General features: G+C 39.7%; 1 protein-coding gene across 3 annotated transcripts in view; it reads left to right on the top strand.

The window, feature by feature from the left end:
• Positions 1-10,633, top strand: part of galnt3 (UDP-N-acetyl-alpha-D-galactosamine:polypeptide N-acetylgalactosaminyltransferase 3 (GalNAc-T3)) — a 73,816-nt gene extending 63,183 nt beyond the window's left edge. The window contains exons 10-12 of one of the 3 annotated variants that reach the window (XM_041201698.1): positions 5,532-5,681; positions 8,859-9,021; positions 9,658-9,788. In XM_041201698.1, the coding sequence (XP_041057632.1) occupies positions 5,532-5,681; positions 8,859-8,981 (273 nt within the window). In that variant the 3' untranslated portion in view covers positions 8,982-9,021; positions 9,658-9,788. Of the gene's footprint in view, positions 1-5,531; positions 5,682-8,846; positions 9,022-9,657 lie in introns of all 3 variants that reach the window. The other 2 variants (XM_041201697.1, XM_041201699.1) reach the window with 2 other exon arrangements.
• The last annotated feature ends 7,008 nt before the right edge of the window (positions 10,634-17,641 follow it).

The raw sequence follows: 17,641 nt of genomic DNA, 5'->3' as shown, positions 1-17,641 counted from the left end.
GAGAAGTGTGAGGTGATTCATTTTGGTGAATATAAAACAAAGGGTACGATTCTGAAAGGGGTGCAAGAGCAGGGAGACCCGGGGAGATATGTGCACAAATCCATGAAGATGGTAGAATAGGTTGAGAGCTCGAGTAATAAAGCATATAGTTTCCTGGGCTTTATAAATAGGAGCACAGAGTAGAAAAGGAACAAATTTATGATAAACTTTTATGGAACACTGGTTCAGCCTCATTGGGAGTTTTGTGTCCAGTTCTGGGCACCTCACTTTAGGAAGGATGTAGATGCTTTAGAGAGGGTGCAGAAAAGGTTCATGAAAATGGTTCCCAGAATAAGGAACTTCAATTACATAGATAGATTGGAGAATTTGGGGTTGTTCTCTTTGGAGAAGGAAAGGTTGAGAGGGGTTCTGATGGAGTTATTCAAAATCATTGAAGGCCTGGACAGAGTAAATAAGGTGAAACTGTTCCAATTGGTGAAAGTGTTCAGAACCAGGGGCCACCGATTTAAGGTGATTGGCAAAACAAGCAATGGCAAAGAGGACAAGTTTTTTTTATATGCAATGAGTGGTTATCATCTGGAATGCACTGACTGAGAATGTGCTAGAAGCAAATTTACTTGTGGCTTTCAAAAGAGAACTGGATAATTATCTGAAGATAGAAAATTTGCAGGGTTACGGGGAAAGGCAGATGAGTAGGACTAGGTAAGTTGTTCTCATAGAGATCTGGCACAGACACAATAAGCTGAATGGCCTCCTTCTGTGCCGTAACCGTTCTATGGGCAGAATTTTACGAGTCAGCAAATAGGGGCGGGGCCCGCTCCCCAATGCGTAAAATGACGCGCAGTGTCGTTGGGGGGAGCTCCTGACATCACCATGTCCGATTTAAATTTTCAGGAAGGCGGGAGCACCCGCCAACCAGTCAATGGCCAATTCTTAAGGTTGGCGGGCAGGCCAGGAGCCCCGGCAGGAACTAGAAAAAATATGAAACCTCATCCACGGGCGGGATGATGTTTCATGTAGGCTTTAAAACATTTTAATAAAGATTTTATTAAAAATTATGGACATGTCCCAACTCATGGAACATTGTCACATGAAGGGGCATGTAAGGAAAATTTTATTTTTCTATTTTTGTCTTTTTTACATGTGCAGCCGATCTCCCTGAGGCTGCACTAAGCCTCAGGAAGATGAATGTGCTTTTTCGTGCGCATGCGCGAAAGAATACACCCTCGATTTTGGGAATCCCCCCCTGCCCGCACAGGGAGCACATAATGATTCTATGCAGACGTCACGCTGGACAGGCCTTAATTGGCCCGCCCACAATCGGAAGCGTGCCCATACGCACCCGCCCATCAACTCCTCCTCCCCTCCCCCCCAAATAGGGGGAATATTCGGCCTATGTTTCTATTCTGTTAAATGTACAAGGAATGGTGAGGTCACATGTGGAATACCATTTTGATGACCTGACCTCTTTACCCAAGGAGGGACATACTTGCCTGGACCACTGGTTCCCAAAGTAGGCTACCCATTCCCCTGGGATTATGGCAGATGTCTTTAGGAGTACTTTTCTGTTAATTGTGTAATGGCAGATTTTCAGGGATCTGAATGTTATTCAGACCTCTGCCTCCCCCTTTCTGTAGTCTAGGGGTTCCCAGGCACTTGTGGTTCTGGTTCTCAGGCTAATGTGCCACGGCTAACTCCCTGCTGCTTACTGCTCCTCCATTCGCAGGTTGTTTCTCTCCTGCACTTGCTGCTAATAGACACAAGATGCAGTTGTGATTGGAGCAGCAGTGGGGAGGTGAGTGGCGGCGCATGGACCTGAGCACCAGTATGGGGGTGGTGTGAGTGCAGAAGCTTCTGGCCAAAACATTGTCCATTTGGGAGAGATAGCTGCTTGACCTGCCGGGCTACAGACTGCTGGGCAGAAACGGCCTGTGTGGCCGAGGCTGTAATCTTGGTGAAATGGGAGTAGAGCGTTGTGAAAAGGTGCTGTTGAGTGAGAGAAAGTAGGGAGTTTGGGAAAAGGGACAGCTGAGTGAGTTGGGGGAGAGAGAGACGGGGGCTGCTGAATGAGAGAGGGGTTAGGGTCTTCTGAGTGAGTGAGTGGGCAGAGGGATTGGTTTGGGAAGAGGAGCTGCTGAGTGAGAGTGGGGGAGGGGGGCTTGGGAAGTAAATAAGAAAAGGTATATTATTATTGACACGTTTACCTGTAATGTCTAATTACAATTTACAAAATCTGTGGTCATTAGAGGGGTGGGTATGCAGAAACTTGGTAAACCTGAATAAGTGTACTCGATCAATAAGCTTTGGGGACCACTGCCCTAGAGGGATTGCAACAAAGTTTTACTAAACTGGTTTCTATGTCCTATGAGGTGAGATTGATTAGTTTCTGCCTATATTCGCTGGAGTTTGGAAGAATAAGAGGTGGTCTAATTGTAACATACAAAATCCTTAAAAGGCTCTACAGGCTAAATGCTGAGAAAATATTTCCACTGGTTGGGGAATCTAAAACTTGGGGTCACAGTCAAGTTACCTCTAACCTGAAGATCCCTAAAGATCAGTTTAAGTGTAATAAAGCTAACCACTTTCTTTGTTATACTCAACAAAACTGATAGTGTGTAAATAGCTAAGTACTCACTGAATTGGCAAGTATACCCTTTGCAAACAACAAAAAAAACCTGTTGCAGTCAAATGAGGAAGGGGGCAAGAAGGCAGCCATTTGACCTCTCCTCATCTGGTTGTAACTACAAAATTAAAGATAACTAATAATTCATTAAGATGATCTGATAATTGACCAAGTAGAAACTAAACTTCATAAGTTACACCAGGTTTTAAAGAACTAATACCTAACAGCATTATTAGAATTACATCTTGGATATTGTAGTTAGTTTTGGTGGTTGTACTTAAATTTGAAGGGCAATCGATATGGTTTCAAATGATGGAAAGTAGCTTTGAGAAGTAAATTTGTTCTTGGAAATATTGTAGCTAATATGCTGAAGGCATTCAATAAATTGTGTGTAGAAGGGCTTATTTTTGAATGGAATAATTCATTGTGAATAGAAGCTACTAGTTAAACATAATTGAATTATTTCTTCACACTAGGAATACTTGATTTTTGGAATTAAATGCCACTTAACAAAATGATTGCTGATTTGACTATCAGATCTGTGGCTTAGAGTGCTGAGGCAAAAAAAACAATTTCAAGGTTTGAGCTTTAGTAGTAGGATAGGAGAGATATGAAAAGTAGTTGTGTAAAAGAGGACAGAAATTGATATGGTGATGTTCTTTTGTTTTAGTAAAACAGCAATAAAAGCTGTGGGATTAATGGGGAGCGGCAGCAGAGATATGGAATTGGCTCAGATAGAGAAAGTAAAGAGTAGTGCTGAATGATTGTTTATCAGACTGGAGAGAAGTACACAGCACTGCCCCCTGGGCACTGTAGTGGGATCATTGCTTTTTTTGGTCACATATTAATGACCAGGACTTGGATATAGGAAGCAAAGTTTGCAGTTGACAAGCAGCTTGCAAATGTACTTAACAGTGAGGAGGATAATGGCAGACATTAGGGGGACAGAGACAGGCTGGTGACATGGATGAACACATGGCAGATTAAATTTAATGCAGAGAAATGTGAAGTGCTACATTTTGAGGAATGAGGAGGAGCAATTTAAACTAAATGGCACAATTTTAAATGGGAGGAAGGACCAGAAGTTTACATACACAAATTTTTGAAGGTTAGGGCTCAAGTTGGTAAGGCCTCTTATTTTTATTATTTAAAAAAAAGCCAAAAGGATTCTTTGCTTTATTATTAGAGGCATACAGTAAAAAGCAAGAAGTTTTTATAAATCACTAGTTGGTCCTCGGGATGTGTGAAGAACATCAAATACTTGGAAAAGATGCAGAAGAGATTTATTAGAATGGTGTTGTGGATGAAGGACTTCAGTTATATGGAGAAACTGGGCTCATTATTTTTTTGAGCAACAATAGCAAAGAGGAGAATTGATAGAAGTGTTCAAAATCAGGAGTACTTTTGATAGAATAAAAGAACTGTTTTCAGTGAGGGTCAGTAACCAGCAGAGACAGATTTAAAGTGATTGACAAAAAACACAATGACATGAGGAAACATATTTTTACACAGTGAGATTTTTTAATATGGAATGCACTGCCTTAAGGAGTGGTCGAAGCAGATTCGATAATAACTTTTCTAAAGTGTATTGGATATATGCTTAAAGGGAAAAGAGCAGGGAGAATGCAATTAATTGTGTAAATCTTTTAAGAGACAATGGACCATATGGCTTCCTTCTGTGCTGTAAGATTCAGTGTAAGATGATGAAGAAAAGTTTCATTTTATAACGGTATTAACGTAATGGAAAAATATAAAGCAGAGGAAATGTCCCATTATTAAAATTCAAAGGTGCATGGCAAATCTCAGTTTAGTTGTCATTGTAATGACAAATAATTGAAAAGTGGCAAACCAATGGAAATGATGTTCTTTTGCCTTCCTGAGCAAGGAGAACCTGCTAAGTACCTTCCCATGATGACAACTGTGGTAATTCTAGTGCAGAAAATGTGAGCTGCACATCAGCTTCATGGAGAGAAAAATTGTGCGGGTGTATAATCGGAGGCTGATCACCTGTCAATTTCTGCTCATGCTCAACATGAAGGTTATCAAGTAACTCTATAATAAAACAAAGAGAAAAAAGCCATGGGCATTTAAGATTGTGTAAAAGGGACAAATGTTGCAAAGGTCCTTGCATTTCGGATATGTTTGCAATTTTGATTGAAAATTGTGCCAAAAATGTGCATGCATATTAACATACGAATTAGGATCAGGAGTAGGCCATTTGGCCCCTTGAGCCTGCTCCACCATTCAATTAAGATCATAACTGATCTGATTGTGGCCTCAATGTCACTTTCCTGCCTACCCCAATACCCTCTGACTCCCCTCTTAGTCAAGAATCTATCTAGCTCTGTCTTAAAATCAGCATAGGGTCATTGAATATTTTTGTTATGTGTTTTATTTTCTTTAACATTATATATGGAAAGTTTTGTAGCAGAACTGCAGACTAATGCAATCTCATTCAATTAAGACAATCAATACATGTAACACAATGCGCAAAGACGATTATAATTTCCCATTATTTCAGAGAAGAGGTGACTTCTCCCTCATCTCCTAGCCAATGTTTATCTCTTAGCTAACATCACTAAAAGAGTTTATCTTTATTATTATTACATTATTGTTTGTGGGACCTTGTGTAAAAAATTACCAGCTGCTCTTTCAGTATTACAACAGTGACTTCTCTCAAATATACTTTTTTAGCTGTAAAACACATTGTAAGGTCATAAGGGTGCTATATAAATGCAAGTCATTTTTTTTAAACATAGATTGATGTATAATTTTATATTTGATGTAATTCAACAGATTTCTCAAAATCAGCAATTATTATCAGGCCATGCAAATTTCAAAGATTTTGCCTGAATTCAAAGTGCATTTATAATGCAATTTATTAACATGAACTTGCTGTTCTTTTCAGTACTTTGAATATACCTCACTGCATGAAATTCGTCATAACATTCGGAAGGAGTTGTGTATTCATAACTTGAAAGGCATTGCTTTTCTGGAGGAATGTACACATAAAGGTCCAAACAGCTTTGTTTCAGGAGAGCAGAAATGGGAAATTCAGGTGATTAATCAATTAAATTGCTGAGATTGTAATTGATCCCATTTAATGTGTGATGTTGTACTTTGGATCTAGTTTTAAAGTTGTTACAGCTTGTATAGCAATTATTGAAGTTTACTGTTGTAACAAACTTCTAAAATTAATTATAGCAATGTTATTACAAATTGCATAGATTGTCTATTTCTATTGCATTTGAATAAATGATAAACAAAGCAGCTTTGGGATGTTTTGCCTTGAGGGGGATGCCTCTTCTTGCAATTTAAAATTCTAACTTAAGAGGCCACCTTATGGCTTAGTACAAAAATGCAGTAATCTATTATGATACTGAATCCTATAGAACAGGAATGTATCCAATTCAACCCCATGTCTATGCTGATTTAGCTGATTAGAGCCAGAACAGTAGTTAAGACTGAACACTTTAATTCCAAAGATGAATGATTGAAAAGTGTCTAAACACAATTCAAGATAGTTCGGGAACCAGTTAAGAATAGCAGGTAGACACTGGGGACAAAAAAAAGGAACACAAACACCAGAAGCATTAAACATGTGCTTCAATTTGAAGCTGTTGTGGCAATAGGGATCAATGAAATAGTAGGAATGTCAGAAATATGGCTGACAATAGAAGATGCTGATCAATAGAACATAGAGGATTATAGAATATTTAAAAAACGGTAGTGTAGAGTGGAATGGACATGGTGTAATGTAATTTATAGAGGCCATCAGAAAGATTTAATAAAATATGCTATGGGAGATCAAAAACGATGCAGCGACTACTTTGGGATCTTTAACTTGAAACAATACAAACAATACAACTAATACTAAGGGCATATGAAAATCAGAATAATGAGGGGGATAGCTTGCCCTATGAACAGATAACTTTTATAGATTCTATTTTAATATGGGGCTTTAATTAGTCAGATATAAATTGGAAATACCAAACTGATTAGGTTCAAGTTGATGTATCTTTGTGACGCAGTGCGTTGTAAGTGTTGAACTCCTTGGTTTAGTGAGCTAACAAGATGTCATGCAGGAAATGAATTCTTGCTGCTCTTTATGGGTGTCAAGTACAAAATTACAGTTCAACATGATCTAAGATTTGGAAATACTTGAGCACACTAGGTGTTGGTATGCAATTTTAGAAAAAGCTGGCTTCAAACAGTTGATGAAACTGATTAAGAGAACTGGTAGTAGGGTGTTGAGGGTAGGGCTTTGTTCAACAATACTTCAACATTATGCCTTTTACAGGTGTTCCACTTGTCCCCTACTGAAAGATTAATGAGCATAGAATGAACAAACATAGCCACTGTTGAATTAACATGAGTAAGAACCAAACTCAGGAAGGAAAACTGCTTCCTTGGATCCTGCAGTGAAACCATTTCAGGAATGTAGAAACTTGCAAAAATTAAAAAATTGGCTTTCAGTGATATAACAGTTAGACAATCTGCAAAGATTTGTGAACGCTGCTAATGAAATAAAAATGGAGAATGACTATAAGATTTGAAAGGCTAATATGTTTGCCCTAAGTATTCACTAGGGAGGAGAAGAGCTACTAAAAAGTGATAATCCAAATAAAATTAACATTTTTTTTCTTAGATTGGATGCAAGTTCCAGAGCTGAAACGATTCACAAATAAATTGCCATTACAGATGGTATATCTTAAGTATTAGAGAGATGAGAGGTGACATTTGTGAAGAATTAATGATCATTATGATGGAATTGATAAATGCTTGAAAGGTCAGATTTGAAACAGCTTCAAAAAGAAGTGACAAACAGACGCAGCAAACAACAGATGTATTCATCTTGTATCAATACCAGATAGAAAAATTGAATTAATTATTAGGATGAAATTTGAACTCTGGAGTTTAATGTTGGCACCCCTACAGTTTCTAATTTACACTTAGAATTTGGACTCTGAAACTCGATGCAAACTAGTCATATTCATTAACAATACAAAAATACAAAGGGCAGTTAAACCTCAGAAGGCAGCTCAGAGAATACAAAATGAGTAACACAAAATGTGTAAATTAGTGGAACAATAACAGTAGAAATCTAATGCAAAAAATAAGTGCTGCATATTGTAATTATAATCAGGACATGTAGCTACTCCACAAATGCTGTTGAAGTAAGTAAGAATGAAGTTAACAGGTTTAGGTTAAGTAAATTTGGTACTCTACAAATCCAATCTTGCAAAAGAAAAATCAAAAATTGAATGCTGATCTTTATATCTAAACCAAGAATGTAGAAGTCATAGAATCATAGAATGGTACAGTACAGAAGGAGGCCACTTGTCCTATCCTGCCTGCATCTTTGCAAAGGCTATCTAATTAGTCCCATTCCCTGGTCTATCTCCATAGTCTTACTAATTTTTACCCGTTCATGTGTTTATCCAAATCTCAAAGGTTAACTGAATCTCCTGTCAGTTGGTAGTACGCTCACCTCTGAAAAGATTGTGGGTTTGTGTCCCACTTCAGTACCAGAGCACAAAAATTAAAGCTGACACTTCAGTGTTGTACTGTTGGAAGTTCTGTCTTTCTGAAGAGACATTACACTAAGGTCCCTCCTATGCTTTCAAGTACATAAAAGATCCTATAGCACTGCTTCAAAGAGGAACAGGGGTATTATCCCTGGTGTCCTGGCCATTATTTAAATCTCAGCCAACATCAGGCAAATGGATCATCTGGTTATTCTAGCATTACTGTTTGTAGGAGCTGTAGACTATATTATGTCCACTTGAGAGGGCAGGAGGGACCTTGGTTTAACGTGTCATCTGAAAGACAGAACCTCTGACAGTGCAGCATACACTCATACTCCAGTACTCACTGGAGTGTCAGTTTTGATGTGTGTTCAAGTCCTGAAGTAGGATATGTGCAGATTGACTGACTGTTTTGGAATGCCCTGTGGTCATGAAAGGAATTCAAGTTATTTCTTTCTTCCAACACTATTTCAGCATAGTACATTCCAGACCATTGTAACTTGCTCTGTAAAAAACGTTGTCTCCATTTATTAAGCCAAAGATTCCATATGCCTTTTAAACAGGCTTTTGGACATCTCCTGGCACCTTCAAAATCTCTTGCATGTACATCCCCAGGTATCTGCTGCTGTGATGGAAGTCAGAGGAAGTTGTATCAAAAAATGTTTTCTCCAGGATACAACTTGTCTATTGTCTAGTTCTATTCACAGCAATACATGGAGACCTTCAGGACCAGAGAGGAGGTGCAGGCGAAACCTGTGCAACTGTTCCCTAGCTTAATAGGACTGAACAATGAAGAAAGATGGAAAAACTTGGACTTTCCAGCTTTTTAATGAAATAGCTGAAAGGTGATCTTGGGAGGAACATATGATGGTAATTTAAATCTGGAACACAGCTTCTGACTAAACTTTGACTGCAGAACCAGACAGTCTAAGTTTATACTGGTAAATGGGAAACTCAGGACAGTGTCAGGCACTTCACACAGAGTAATCAACACATTGGAATGGACTTCTGGGAAGAGCAGTGGAGACAAAATAACAATGTCAGAAACACTTGAATGCTTTGCTCAGGGAGGGGGAGAACTGGAAGTTTTCTAGACAGATAAGCTGAATTGTCCTCCCGACCTGCAATATTTTCAGGGTTGGCCTCATTTTTCATGAGCTAGGGAGGGGGAAATACAATCTGGGTTGCTGCTGATTGCAATATAGTAATTAAGTGCTTAAAAGTGCACTTTGTGTGAACGTTGGTTGAGAACAAGTCTAGTTTTCAAAATAGATGAAGAGACCATCAGTTTCTATAGTAAAATACTCGCTAGGCTTATTCATGCCAGTTACATGAGTGAGCTGTAGCACAACTGTATCATTTGTGAATCCATAATACAGCAAAAGTTAGTGCCTTCAGAGTGGAGATAAAATAGGGAGGAAGGTACATCAATTTAATTTTTGTTAAAAAGGCATTCAGGAAAAGATGTTGCAGACAGACCTCTTATAAATATGTTTTATTTTACAGGACATGCATCTGGTAAATCAATTTTCAAATGAGTGCTTAACTGCAAGAGGGGAAAAACCAAACTTGGTGCCATGCAATCCTTCTGATCAATACCAAAAGTGGATTTTCAGCTAACATACAATATTGTTCCAAAACAAAATGAGGATTTAAGTGCATATTTTATATCACAAGTCAGGAAATATTTGCATGGGTTGTAAAGCAAAAGAACAGAAGAATTATAGCTATTATAATTGAAACATATTTTCAAGACATTCTTAAAAGTTTGAAATGAAGCATATTGCACTTGAATGTATTAGATGGTGCTAGGGTATCTTCCTGTTTTTCTCTACAGGCAATGAACTTTTTAAAAAACATGTTACAATATTTTTTATTCCAGTACATAAAAGTGAATGCAGAGGATGTATAAGGTTTTGATTACTGAGTTGGTGATTACATATGCTAGAAATTTTAATGTGTGGATAAGTGATCAAATAAACTACAATTTACTTCTGTAAACAATTTACTAGGGGTTTTTCCAATGGATATATTTTTGGGATTTGGGTATATACTGGAAATGATTCTTTCCCTTCATGAGATACAAAAAAATGTATGTGCTTGGGAATATTTTTACCATATGAACCAAGAAGAACTTTCTAAAAAAGAATCAGTACAATTTTTTTGTGATACCTCATTTGGTTTCTCAGAGTACATGTATGTTTTGATCCTTTTTGATTTGATGAAATTCATAACTTTAACAATTATATGGAAAAATACACCTTTAGAACGGTATCATGTCACTGCTGTGTTATTTATTTTATTGAGATTACCAGAAATGGGTTGCAGTGGTTTTTTTTTATACTAATGCAACTATGGTTGCGGGAGTCTTTTGTACAGAGGTGTTCAAATTTCTTTGATATACTGTCAAATCAGTCTCTCCAGAAACAGTATTTATAATGTCTTTTCAAGCCCTATTTTCGATAAAATGTCTTCACTTTTACAGTATTAGTCCAAGATTTATTTCCTAATGTAACCCAAACCATACATGATGTGCAACTGGAGAACAACCAGGACCTATGGAACTCTGCATTCTAGCAAGGAATTTTTAAAAATTATTTCATGGGATGTGACCATCGATAGCAAGGCCACCATTTTGTTGCTTATCCCTAATTATCCTTGAGAAAGTGATGTTAAGCTGCTTTCTTGAACCGTTGTAGTACATCCGGTTCAACACTAACCACTCTCGGAAGAAATTCCTCCTCATCTTCGCCTTAAATGGGACATTCCTTATTTTAAACTCTGCTCCCGAGTTCTAGATTTCCTCATGAGAGGAAACATTATCTCAGCATCTACCCTGTCAAATCCCTCAGTATATTCTACGGTCAGAATATTGCTGTCGGCATGTGGCATCGGGCCCAACGCGCAAAATCACGTGATGATGTCGGGCATGCGTCCTGGCATCATTTAGATCTTTCGTTCGGAGGGTGTGCGCTGGAAGCGTCTGTGTATCCACTGAACTGTCAAAGGCCTATTAAGGCCATGAGGAAAGTAATTTAGATAATTAACAGCAGTGCCTGTCCAACCTTAAGGTTGGCGGGCAGGCGAAGAGCCCAAGCGGCCTTTGCGTTTTTCAGGAAACCTCATCTATGGGCAGGATGAGGTTTCCTGAAGGTTTTATAAAATTATCAATTAATTTTTGCACAATTCATAAACATGTCTCAGCTCATGTGACACTGTCACATGAGGGGACATGTCTAAATAATTTTTAACTTTATTATTTATAAATTATGTGCTTAATCTCTGAGGCAGCATTGGGTGGGCCTTAATTTGCCAGCCCACGTAAAATGGCAGTGCGCAGCCAATCGTGGGCGGCAATCAGCTCTGTGTCTGCCCCTACAAAGCCTGCCCAACACAGATAAGTATCTGGCCTATGTTTCCTCTTGTTCTTCTAAACTCCAATGAGTATAGGCCCAACTGGCTTAACCTTTCCTCATAAGACAAACCCCTCATCCCAGGAATCAACCTAGTGAATCTTGTCTGAATTGCTGCCAATGCAAGTATGCCCCTTCTTAAATGAGGAGACCAGAACTGTACACAGCATTCGAGGTGTGGTCTCACCAACGCCCCATACAGCTGTAGCAAGATTTCCCTAATTTAATACTCCATTCCCCTTGCAATAAAGTCCAACATTGTGTGCCTTCCTAATTACTTACTGTACCTGCATGCTGACTTTTTTCTGACTCATGTACAAGGGCAATTAGAACCCTCTCTACTGAACATTCTGTACTCTCTCAATTTAAATAATCTTCTGCTTTCCTATTCTCCCTGCCAAAGTGGATAACCTCACATTTTCCCATATTATACTTCATCTGCCAAATTTTGCCCACTCACTTAACCTATCCACATCCCTTTTTAGACTTTTTGTATCTCCCTCACAACTTATTTTCCTACCTATGTCCTTAGCGTCAACAAATTTGGCTACAATACAGGCAGTCCCTTCTGCCAAGCCATTAATATAGATTGTAACTGATCTAGGCCCCTGTGATGATCCGTGTGGCACTCCACTAGTTACAGTTTACCATCCTGAAAATTTATGCCGACCCTGTTTTGTGTTAGTTAACCAGCCCTCTTCCATGCTATTATTGCACCCCCAACACCATAAGCACTTATCTTGTGTGGTAACCTTTTATGTGACACCTTATCAAATGCCTACATCTAGCTACACTACAAATACACTACTGGTTCCACTATACCCACCCTGCTTGTTACATCCTCAAAGAACTCTAATTTGTCAAAAACAATTTCCTTTTCTCAAAACCATATTGACTCTGACCAATAGTATTATGATTTTCTAAATATCCTGCTGTTACCTCTTCAATACTGGATCCTAGAGTGTTCCCAATGAATGAGATTAGGCTAAGTGGCCTATAGTTTCCTGTTTTGTCTCGCTCTCTCGAACAGTGCTACTATATGGTTTTCCAATTCAACGATACCTTTCCAGAATCTAGGGAATTTTGGAAGATTATAATCAATGCATCATTTATTCCTATTGATTGTTTAAATGGCCCTCTCCCTTTTGCTTTTGATTTTTAAAAATTATTCTTGGGATGCTTTTTGTGTCTTCTACTGTGAAAACAGATACAAAATATTTATTCAGTGCCTCTACAATTTGCTCAGTCCGCATTATTCTCTCTCTATCTCTCTCTCTCGCAGTCCCTTGAAGCAAAGAGGACACTTGACACAGAGCCCCTGGCAAGAGCTCACTCAAGAAGTCTTTTAACATGGATATGCTATTGCACTGCAGCTACCATATGGTTCTCACTGACTTGAAAACTCTCCTACAAACAAAAACAGAAAATGCTGGAAAAACTCAGCAGGTCTAACAGCATATGTGGAGAGAAAAAACAGAGTTAATGTTTTGAATCCTCATGACTTCTTCAGAGCTAAAGAGTAAAAATGTAATGAAATTTATACTGTTAAAAAGGGGGTGAAGTTGGATAGAAGGGCAGTGATAGGTGAAGGCAAAGGAGAGGTTGCCAGAGATGTCATGGACAAAAGGAAAAGGGGAGTTAATGATAGTGATACTGGTTGAAGGAGATGGTGGCGTTAAGATCAGAAAGCAAGAATTTGATAATGGCAGGACCACGTAAGGACTCTGGAAAGAACAACATGAACAAGTGACAGAAGGTCCTTGTGGGGGTGGGGAAAAAAGATTGAAATTAGGATAAAAGGTGGGGATAAATGAATAGAAATGAAAATAAATAAAAATAATTGGATAAAAAATAATTTTAAAATGAAAAAATAAAGTTAGGAACTGAGAATGAATATTGAAAAAAAGATATAAAAAAGAGTAAGGATGGAGGAGAGAGTTCATGATCTGAAGTTGGTGAACTCAATGTTAAGTCCGGAAGGCTGTAAAGTGCCTAACTGGAAGATGAGGTGCTGTTCCTCCAGTTTGGGTTGGGCTTCAGTGGAACATTGCAGCAGGCCAAGGATGGGGTATGAGAGCAGGATGAGTTGAAATGGCAAGGGATAAGAAAGTCTGGGTTATGTTTGCGGACAGACTGAATGTGTTCCGCAAAGCGGTCACCCAGTCTGCGTTTGATCTCTCTAATGTAGAGGAGACTGCATTGGGAGCAGCGAATGCAGTAAACCAAATTGAGGGAAGTGCAAGTGAAGTGCTGCTTCACCTGAATGGATTGCTCAGGCCCTTGGATGGTGGGGAGGGAGGAGGTAAAATGTCTCGTGTTGCACCTTCTGTGATTGCAATGGGAAGGTGCTGTGGGAGGGAGATGAGGTTTTGGGGAGGAGTGGACCAGAGTGTCGCAGAGGGAACAGTCCCTACAGAATGCCCACAGGGGGCAGGTGAAGGGAAGATGTATTTGGTGGTGGCATCATGCTGGAATTGGCGGAAATGGCAGAGGATGATCCTTTGAATGCGGAAGCTGGTGGTTTGAAAAGTGAGCACAGGGGGGACCCTATCATGGTTCTGGAAGGGAGAGGAAAGTGTGAGGGCAGATGTGTGGAAGATGAGTCGGACACAGTTGAGGGCCCTGTCAACCACATGGGTGGGAAACCTCGGTTAAGGAAGAATAAAGACGTGTCAGAAGCGTCATTTTGGAAAGTGGCATCATTGGGTCTGATGCAACGGAGGCAAAGGAACTGAGAGAATGAGATGGAGTTCTACAGGAAGCAGGGTGTGAGGAGCTGTAGTCGAGGTGGCTGTGGGAGTTGGTGGGCTTGTAGTGAATATAGGTGGACAGTCTATCACCAGAAATTGAGACAGAGGGGTCATGGAAGGGAAGTGTCAGAGATGGACCATGTGAAGGTGATGCAGGGGTGGAGATTGAAAGCAAATTGATAAATGTTTCCAGGTCCAGACAAGAGCATGAAGTAACACCGAAACAGTAATTGATGTACTGAAAAAAAGAGTTGTGGGAGGGGGCCTGAAGAGGACTGGAACAAGATATGTTCCACATGCCCATAAAGAGACAGGCATAAATGGGTCCCATGCGGGTACCCATAGCCACATTTTTTATTTGGAGCAAGCGAGACAAGTTAAAGGAAAAATTGTTCAGTGAGAGAACCAGTTCAGCCAGGTGGAGGAGGATGGTGGTGGATGGGGATTGTTCAGGCTTCCATTCAAGGAAGAAGCTGACAGCCCTCAGACCATTCTGGTGGGGAATGGAGGTGCAGAGGGATTGGACATCCATAGTGAAGAGGAGGTGGTTAGGACCAGGGAACTGGAAATTGTTAATATGACGTAGGGCATCAGAGCAATCACGGATGTAGGTGGGAAGAGACTGGACAAGGGGAGAGCGAACGGAGTCAAGATAGGAAGAAAGCACTCCTACTCTTACCAGCTGCCATAGGCATATTGGAAGGATTTACAAGTTGATAATCAGCCTGTTTAGCCACGCTATGCATACAACTTCTGTAACCACCCAGTCCTGTCGTGGGACTCAAACCCAGAGCTTCTGACTTAATGGTAGGGATGCTAAATACTGTGCCAGAAGACCCCATGATTCCCCGCTATTAATTCCCCTGCCTCAACCTCTAAGGGGCCAATACACACTTTAGCTACTGTTTTCCTTTTTACATACTTGTAGAAGCTTTAACTGCCTGTTTTTATATTTTTTGCTAGTTTTCTCTCGTACTCCAATTTCACCCTCTATATACTACGTTAGTCATCCTTTTACTGGTTTCTAAGACTTTCCTAACCTTCTGGTCTACCACTAATCTTCACTGCATTGTACACCTTTCCTTTCAATTTGATACCAACCTTAACTTCCTTCATTAGCCATGGATGGTACATCCTTCTTATAGAATCTTTCTTCACAAGAACACAGTACAAAAATCTCATGTTTTAATGATCGCCTCTCATCCTTCTGAACTCCAGATGTGTAGGTCCAATTTACTTAGCCTCTAATCGTAGAACAACCCCCTCATTCCAGGGACCAAGTTAGTGAATCTTCACTGTACCACCTCCAATGCAAGTATATCTATATATAATATATAAATACATGGATATAGATATATAACATGAAGAATATATAAATAATATATCATCTATATATACTATATCCATATTCATTCCTTAATGGACTGTATCTTTGTTGAGAGTTATGAAATATCTCCTTAAATGTTTGCCACTGCTTCTCTACTGTCTTCCCTTATAACCTAGCTACTCAATTCACCTTAGCAAAGTTTGCCTTCATAACCTTGTAACTGTCTTTATTTCAGTTTAATATACTAGTTATGGACCCACATTTCTCACTCAAACTGAATGTGAAATTTCATTGTGTTATGATCACTCTTGCCTGGAGGATCCTTTATTATGCGATATTTAATTAATCCTGTCTCATTACACATTACTGGGTCTAAAATATCCTGTTCCATGGTAGGCTCTAGAATGTATTGTCCTAAGAGATTGTCTTGATTATATTCTATGAACTCATCCTCCAGACTACCTTTGCCAATTTGATTTGCCCAATCAATGTGAAAATTAAAGTCACCCATGATTATGCTGTACCTTACTTGCAAGGCCTTATTATTTCTGATGCATACTCTGTCCTAGTGTGGCTACTGTTAGGAGGCATATGAACTACTCCCATCAGTGACTTTCCTTTGTGTTTCCTTGTCTCCACCCAAAGTGATTCTACATCTTGATCTTCTGAACCAAGATAATTTCTCACTATTGTACTAATCGCATCCTTTATTAAGAATCACTCCATCCCCCTTTTCTTTCCTCCTGTCCTTCTGAAATGTCAAATACCCTTGAATATTCAGGTCTTGGTCACCTTGCAACCATGTCTCCCTAATGGCTATCATACCATACTCATTTATTTCTAATTGTGCTTCAATTCATCCATTTTGTTACAAATGCTGTAAGCACTCAGATATAGAGCTCTGCACCTTCCTGTAACACTCTGGTTATCATTACCCTGCACTAATGCCTTGTCCTTTCTCTTTAACTTTCCAAATATCCCCTCACATAACTCCTCCTATTTAAATTGTTCCCTGCACCACAGAGCCATGGTCAATGTTCTCATCCTCCCTGCAGTTTGCATTTCATCAGGACCACTCAGCTCCTGCCCTCATTACAGCCTTAGTCCAAACATGGACAAAAGAGCTGAACTTGAGAGGTGAGGTTAGGGTGACTGCCCTTGACATTGAGGCAGCAATTGACTGAGTGTAGCATCAATGTACCCTACCAAAACTGAAGTCAATGGAAATTGGGGAAAACTCTTCACTGGTTGGAATCATGCTTAGCACAAAGGAAGATGGTTGTGGTTGCTGAGGTTTGTTGGAGGTCAGTCATCTCAGTCCTGGGACATGACTCTGCTGCAGGAGTTCCTCAGAGTACTAGGCCCAACCATCTTCAACTGCTTTGTGAATGACTTTCTGTTCATCACAAAATCAGAAGTGAGGATGTTCATTGATGATTTCACAATGTTCAGCACCATTCATGACTCCTCAGATCCTTGAGCAGTCCGTGTCCATATGCAGCAAGACCTGGACAACATTCAGGTTAGGCTGCTGAGCAGGAAGTAAAGTTCACACCACACAAGTGCCAGGCAATGACCATCTCCAACAAAAGAGAATCTAACCATTTCCCCTTGAGATTCAATAGCATTACCATCACTGAATCCCCCATTATCATCCTGTTATCACCATTGACCAGAAAACTGAACTGAAACATATAAAAACCGTGGCTACAAGAACAGGTCAGAGGCTGGCAATTCTGTGGTGAGTAACCAAGCTCCTGACTCCCCAAAGCCTGTCCACCATCTACAAAGCACGAGGCAAGAGTGTGATGCAGTGTTCTCCACTTGTTTAGATGAGTGCAGCTTCAACAACATACACGAAACTTGAAGTTCAGAGTCCAGCTCATCAGCTCTGAGCCAAAGTTCCTCAACCTGCAGACACTTAACTGCAGATGTGGTTGCTGTGCATCATGGAGGTGTCTGCCAGCCCTCACATGCTACAGCTGCTACATATAACCTGC

This window comes from Carcharodon carcharias, chromosome 12 (assembly GCF_017639515.1).
Source record: "Carcharodon carcharias isolate sCarCar2 chromosome 12, sCarCar2.pri, whole genome shotgun sequence".
Taxonomy (NCBI): Eukaryota; Metazoa; Chordata; class Chondrichthyes; order Lamniformes; family Lamnidae; genus Carcharodon; species Carcharodon carcharias.
Note: the sequence above shows the minus strand (reverse complement) of the source record. Positions and strands in the feature narration are given on the sequence as shown.